General features: G+C 66.8%; 1 protein-coding gene across 1 annotated transcript in view; it reads left to right on the top strand.

Annotated features, from left to right (window-relative positions):
• Nucleotides 1-39: 39 nt before the first annotated feature.
• The window catches only part of SRRM4 (serine/arginine repetitive matrix 4), a 40,187-nt gene continuing 33,277 nt past the window's right edge, over nucleotides 40-6,949 (top strand). Inside the window, exon 1 of the mRNA XM_026075210.1 lies at nucleotides 40-170. Coding sequence (XP_025930995.1) covers nucleotides 40-170 — 131 coding nt within the window. The remainder of the gene's footprint in view (nucleotides 171-6,949) is intronic.

The following is a 6,949-nucleotide window of genomic DNA, read 5'->3' as shown; positions in this document are numbered from 1 at the left end:
GCCGTGACCGTGACCGTGGCCGTGACCGTGACCGTGGCCATGGCCAGCGTGCAGCAGGGCGAGAAGCAGCTCTTCGAGAAGTTCTGGCGCGGCACCTTCAAAGCCGTGGCCACGCCGCGGCCCGAGAGCATCATCGTGGCCAGCATCACGGCCCGCAAGCCGCTGCCCAGGTAAGGGGGCCCCGGCGCCTCACCCCCGGGGGAGGCTGCGCGGAAACCTCCTCCCCCCGGCCCTGGGCAGGGTCCTCTCCCCCCCCAKTTGGGGGTTGGGGGGGCTGGAGGGACCCCCCGGCCTGGGGGATCTTGGACACCCCCCGTTAGGGGCTGCACTAGCCAGAGGGGAGCTGCTCCAGGGGGGAACCGGCTCGGGAAACTCAGCTTCAGCAGATGCTTTGAGCCCGGGAGCGGGCTGCCCCTGGGGGAGCAGGATGAGGTCCTGGGAATCTCGTGCTGGGCCCCCAGGGTACCCCAGAAAGTGTGGTCAGTCCCTGCTAGAGCCCAAGCGACCGTCCCCACCGTGCCGACCCCGGGGAGCGCGTGTCCTGCTGAGTGTGTCGTCTCTGCGTCGCCCCTTTGCCAGGACCTGCCGGAAGCCCTTGGGAAGGCGATGCCAGGGCTGGGGGCAGCCGGTGCGCAGCGAGGGGAACGGCACAGCCCTGGCTCTGGCGGCCTCCAGGGCACGTGGCTGACGCCAGACGCTCTGCTGCAGCCACTTTTCCCGCTGCTCTGCCCCCGCTCCAGCCCTGCGCCCCTCCGGGAGGGCACGGCCTGCCCGTGCCCCCAGCCCCCAGCTCAGGGCGCAGGGCTGGTGCCCATCCGCCCTGTCCCTGCCGGGCCCAGGGACCCGCTGGCCGATGCCTCCGGGTTTGCCGGCAGCAGCGCGGGGGCTRCTAACCCCTGCCGAGGGGCACAGTGCTGCTGTCAGACATGCGAGGATCCATACGGCTCCTTCGCAACAGCTGCCCTCCGATTTGGAGCAGCTTTGTTGTCGGTCATCCTAATATTGGTTTAAACCCCCCCGCTTTGCACTGGTTTTCTAAGGAAGTGAGGCACTCACAGGTTCTGTACCGATGCTGTTGGCCGCTCTCCCTGCAGCGTGGGGAACGGCCAAAAGTTTCACGAGCAGGACGGGTCGGTTGAGGAGAGCGGCCCGGTCTGCAGGGCGGTGGTGCGAGCTCAGCCGCCRGCCGGCCGCCCCAGCGGGTTTCGGTAGGGACGAGCGTGAAATCCCCCGTCTCGCTGGCTGCGATTAGGAAATTGAAAAAGGCACCGCTTAGCCTCCCAAAGGGGAAGGAGCAAAGCTCGTTTCAGCGTTTGGCACGGCTTCGGTCTTCGTGCGCGAGAGAAGCCGCCGTTCTCTCTCTCCTCCCCTGCACCAGGTTACATTATTCACATGTCGGCAGGCGAATGAGTCACGAGCGCGCTGTGTGTCCGTGCGCACGCACGCTGTCTTCTGCCTGGATTTGCCTGAAAGAGCCGTGCTTTTTAAATATCCCGCAATCAAAGAGGAAATAAAACAGCAAATTAGGATGTCAGAGGAGTGCAGCGAGCCCGAGCAGCAGGAGCAATGGTTGATTAAGGAGCGCAGTGATTAAGTAATTCCTATCGACGAGGATCATTCACAGCAAACGTTCGTGTGCGGTGGCCGGGAGCCCGTTTCCGGGCCGTTGGCTCCGCCGCGGTCGATGCCTGGGCTCAGCACAGGACGGGAGCGTTTTCAGGCTCTGTTCAAAGTTTGCACATGCAAACAGGCTCTTGTTTTATGCAGCACTGCCCGCTCGGGCGGGAGGGGGGCACCGGCCGTGCCGGGGGGTAGCAAGGGCTCAGCAGATGGGGAAACCGGCCCCGTCGCCTGCGGTCTGCTGCATTTCACACTGCCGGAGGGCTGGAGAGGAGCCGGGGCCGGAGCGGCCTGGTGCGGGCTCGCCAGCTCCCCGCCTCCATCCGCCCCGCGGCTTTTGTCTCCTCGCAGCATATGCTGCCGGAAGGCAGCGCCGCGCGGCAGGGCCGGGCAACGCGATATTCCCCGCGGTCCGGCCATCTGCCCCGGCGCGCTCGCTGCAGGTGTGAGCTTCCCGCTGGCCCCGGCAGCGCGTTTCAGCCGCTCGGGCCCGCGGCACCCCCCTCCCGCGGCCGCTTCCCCCCCGACGCGGGGGTGCGGGCAGGCGCCGAGGAAGGCAAACGCGGCGGTTAGAGGTTGCTGCGGCCCCGCTGCAGCAGAGGGGTTTCCTGCCGGGGACCGAAGCCGGAGGAGCGTGAGGACCCCAAGCAAGTTCGTGCTGTCTCCAAAACCCCCTTAGCCCGGCGGGAGCCCGGGTGCGCTTCTGCTCTCCGGCCCCTTGCGAGAGGGAAACCAGTCCCGAGGTTGGCACCGCTCCTCTCGTGTCTCCCTTCCTGGCTCCGCTCTGGGCTTTGGGGGTTTTTTCCTGAAGGTTTCAGGGCGCTGCTCATCGCATCGGCCTTTTCTCCCCTGAGACTGTTCCTGATTGATTAATTTAAGAGCAGATTATGCCGATTCCAGTGAGCAGCACGGCACCAGGGAGGAGGTGGAGAGACCCGTTAGCCAAATGGAAAACCAAGATGACCATCTGGATTTCTGCTTTCTCCCCCGCTTGGCAGCTGCTCGCCTGCAAACGTCGCAGAGCTCGGCCCCGGCACCGATGGGGGATGCCGGCCACGCTCCCACCAAGGCTCACGCACCTCAGCCCCGGCGGCTTCCCATGGATGGAGCCGCCGGGAGGCTTTTGGGCGCTGCGCTGAGCACCGGCACGGAGCAGCAGAAGGGGGGCTCCCGGCCCCGGTCCCCCGCTCGCTCGGGGCTCGAACCCGCGTCCTCGGGCCGTGTTAGCTCCTGCCTAGGCAAAAACACCCAAGCGGGGCGCGGTGCTGCCCTGTCCCTCGCGGTGCTGGACATCAGGCATCTTCAGTCCCGTCTCGCTCTCCGGGAGCTTCGGAGTGGTAAAGCGCTGCTAAAACCATTTCCGAGGAGGAAGGCATCCCGTAACCCCTCCGCTCCCGGGGCCGGGGCTGCCACACGGAGCTGCCCGGGGGTGCCGCCGGGCCTGGGGGCAGCCAGCAGGGCTTTTCCGCACTAAATGGATTATCGAGCAGTTTGTAGCATGAAAGCAACAGCGGAGGCCGGCGGGGCAAGGCGGCTTTTCCAATTAACCTCTCCCCGAGCAGGGCACGGCCGGGCTTCACCGTGGAGCCCCTTGGGTTCGGCTTTTGCCGCCGGGGTGCGAGCTGGGGCCGGGCCGGGAGGCGCCTGCTGCCCGAGGCCCAGCAGGGACTTGCAAGGAGCAGCTCTAGGAATAACCGGGAGCCGGCGCGTCACGGGCTGCACCTGGCAGAGGGTAGATGTGGGGGCGACGGGGAGGAAGCGTTGCTTAATGTCTGCAGACACAAACAACGCAGCTAACGGGGGTGCTGCTCATCAGCAGTACGGGGTGCTCCGGGGTGTCCCGCGGGCCGGCGTGGTGCTGCTGGTGCTGGAGCCCCCCCCCGGGGGAAAGGCCGTGCCGGCAAACACCGCCGGCTGCACCGCGATGGGGATGCGGGGGGGTCGCTTTTGACTCACCGGGTCATTTTCTTTTAAGCAGGCTGTGCCTGACTTTGGGCAGTTATTCGTTATTTGAGCGCTGATGGGTTAATTAACCCGGGTTCGGGGGGGTGGGGGATGCTTTTGGGGGTGCCTGGGCTCCCGGCGCCCCGCCGGCAGCGATAAAAGCAAGCCGTAAAAGACGATCGGCTGCGGCGAGCGGCGCGTCCCGCCGGCAGATGGTCCGAGGGGGTCGCGCCGGGGGGATGTGCTTAATCCCACGGCCCCCGGCCGCCCGAGCCGACGGAGCGCGCCTAGCTGCTGGGCCCGCGAGCGGCGGCGGCGACGGGGCCGGGGCAGCGATCCGTCTGCCATCTGCTGCCTCCCCGCCGCCCGCTCCCCTCGCGCGGCATCGCTAATGAGCCCGCCGGGGGGGGGGCGCTGCAAAAGAGGAGAAAAGGGGAGGAAAGAGGGAAAAAAAAAATCCCCCCCCCCGGCCCGCTGCCGCGCTCGGGGGCGCCGTTAATAGGGCGCCTTTGTGCGCCCTGCCCGGCGGCTCCAGCTGGCCGGCGGCGAGCGGCCAGCGCTAATTAGGCAGCTCGGGAGGCAGGCGGCGGCGGGGGGGCCGCGGGCGAGGGGCAGGAGGTTTGGGGCTGGGGACCGCGTCTGCACCCGCGCCTCGGCTGCAACGTCCCGTCCCCTGGGGGCCCCGAGCATGCCGGGCTGCGAAGGCCTCGGAGCGGGCGCGTGGCGTGTGGCACCTTGCCCAAACCCTCCCGGGTCGCAGCCGGGCCCTTCCCGAGCCACTTCCCGCTGGGGATTTATCCCGCAGAGGGCCGGTGGCTGGAGCTGAGCCATCCCTCGCCTGTTCCCGCGTCTCCGTGCCCCGCAGCCGCACCTCCCCTTATATGTATTTTTTGCAATAGGAACTTATCAAACGCGAGGCCGGCGGYGCTGAAGTGAAATCATTTCAAGCCCGGCTGCCCTTTTTCTCGCTTTTCTTTTTTTTCCTCTTTTCTTCCTGTGGCTGCTGAACCTCTTAACCATCGCAAAGCCCCGAGGAGGCCGTGAAATCCCCGCCAGGGTCAGTGCCGGCGGCTGGCGCAGCCCCTCGGCCCCGGAGCCCCCCGGCCCCTTCGCTTTGGGGCCCCCCCTGCGGGCGCGGGTGCCCTGGGGCGTTTGGGCGCGAAGCCTCCCCGCGCCCCAGCGCAGCGGGACGGCCTGGGCGGAGGGGGCGATCGGCCCTGCTGCCAGCGAGGCGCCTCCCGGGGGGGACTGGAAGCTTGTGATTCYGCCGGGAATGTGGCGTACGAAGGGTTTAGGGAAAAAAAAGAAAAGTGGGAAAAAGCTATGTTAAAAGGGAGAAAACCCACGCCTTTCGCGAGAAACGGCCTGCTGCACGGAGCAAAATCRCGTCGTGGTCGCAGTGCTGCGTGCGGGCGCCGAGCCGGGAGCCTCGGGACCTCCAGGACCTCCCGGCCCCCGCAAGCGAGGATGTGCTGCTGCCTCGCTCTGCCGGGCCAGAACCCCGCCGGCATCACCAGGGCAGCTCAAAGCAGCCCCGGCATCTCCAAAACCCCGGGTAATTGGAGCGAGAAAAGGCTGCTCCCGTCTCGCGGGCGTCGCGGCCGGAGGATTGATTTAATCCGAAAGCGAATCTGGGAGCAACTTTCCCATCACCTCCTCCTGCCTTTTCCTCCTCTCCAAGCCCGTGCCTTGGCTAACTCCCAAGGGGCGCTGGATCCGTAGTCACCCGGCTCTGCGAGAGCCGGRTTTTCCTCCCCTGGAGGGCTGAGCCGCCCGGGACCCCGCGCGGGGCTGGGAGCCGCGTCTTGGATGCAGCCCCATCTCCTGCTCCGCACGTCATCGCCCATCCCCAGGGCTGGAGCATCCTGCTTTCCGAAGGCAAACGGGGCTCTGTGAGGCCGCGGCCGAGCTCACGTCCAGCCCTTCACGCCGGGGGCCCCCCAGGCTGCCGGCCCCCCGGGGAGGCAGCCAGCCTGGGGCTAATTGCTTYGCTGCTGACCCATTTAATGCTTCATGTTTAATTTATGTCGCTTCGTTAACTAAACAAGAAGCGAGCGGCCGCAGCCCGCGCCGTGGTTTGTGCAGGAGATGGAGGTGAGCAGCCGGGGCATCGGCGGCGGCACGATGCCGCTCAGGCCGCGGGCTGGCGTCGGTACCGAATTTACCCCCGTGCACGCGTGGGAGCGTGCGTGTTTGGGCACGAGCGGAGGAGCCCGGGCGGCGGGCTGCGGTTTCAGCCACGTTGCTGCCTGGATGAAGGATTAGCTATTGCCCAGCGAGGGAAACAACACGTTTGCATTGAGAGCGGTTTCACAGCTGAAGACTCCCGCTGAACTAAGCTGTGGGTCGGCCGGAGCTGCTGCGCAGCCGACTGCCCCAGAACGCCCGGCAGATACAACGGGAGCAGATAACAGCGCGTAAAGAAAGTTGCTATTGTAACTTTATATTATAACTATAACTGACGACCCGCCTCCCGGCGCGGGCGAGCCATGGGCTTTACCCTCGCCCGCAGCCGCCTCCCTCTGCCCTCGGCAGCGGAGCCGCCAGGTTAATGACGAACCGCGGCGCGGGCGAGCCGGAGCAGAAAGGCCGCTGCTAACGCGTCCGGGGGAGAAGGGAGCAGCGCATCCGCGTCGGCACGGCCGGCTGCAGGGGGGACGAGGGGAGCCGGCGTTTTGTCCCCGAGATGGGGATTTTGCAAGCTGGGCATCGATGGGCTGTGGGATTTGGGCTGGATGAACCAGCCCGGGAGACTGGCAGTGGATTTGCAAGTTCTGGGTCGCTTGGAGCGTCCGGGGTAGGGGCTGGGCAAGCTGGGTGCTATCAAACACCCACGGACCACGTCCTGCTCCGGGCCGGGCATCCCAAGGGCAGCAGGGATGGGCCAGGTGCCTCACGGTCCAGACAGCTTGCAGGAGGTGGATGTGATCTCCAGGTGGGCTCCTCCGGCCCCGCATGCCGGGACCCCTCCATCCTGCTGGGAAGGGTCCCTGCATGGGGCTGAGCGCCAGAGGAGCGTTAGCCATCGAGGGCCACCTTGGCTGCACCTCCCCGAGGCCCTGGGGCATCCCCAGGCCCCAGGACGCGGTGGCCCGTGTTGTCCTGCAGCTGGGAAGGTCCTCGGCATGGGCTTGCACCAGCCCACGCGATCCCTGTGCGTGGGCCAGGAGCCTGGGCCGCGTCCCTCCGAGCCCGGTGGCTTTCCACCATCCTCTGTCGCCCTGCGTGGGTTCGGATGCCGAAACGGGGAGGACGGCTGCCTAGTCCAGCCACCGCCACCGCCGCCGTGCGGGATAATCTTGCAGCGGTGGCTCTGCTGGGCTGCGTAATGTGGCCGGCGGCACATTCGTCCCCGACTGATGGGAAGTGAAAGCCGAAGGACTCG

Source organism: Apteryx rowi, unplaced genomic scaffold (genome assembly GCF_003343035.1).
Source record: "Apteryx rowi isolate R43461 unplaced genomic scaffold, aptRow1 scaffold_40, whole genome shotgun sequence".
In the NCBI taxonomy this organism is placed as follows: Eukaryota; Metazoa; Chordata; class Aves; order Apterygiformes; family Apterygidae; genus Apteryx; species Apteryx rowi.
This window is presented reverse-complemented; position numbering and strand designations above follow the sequence as displayed.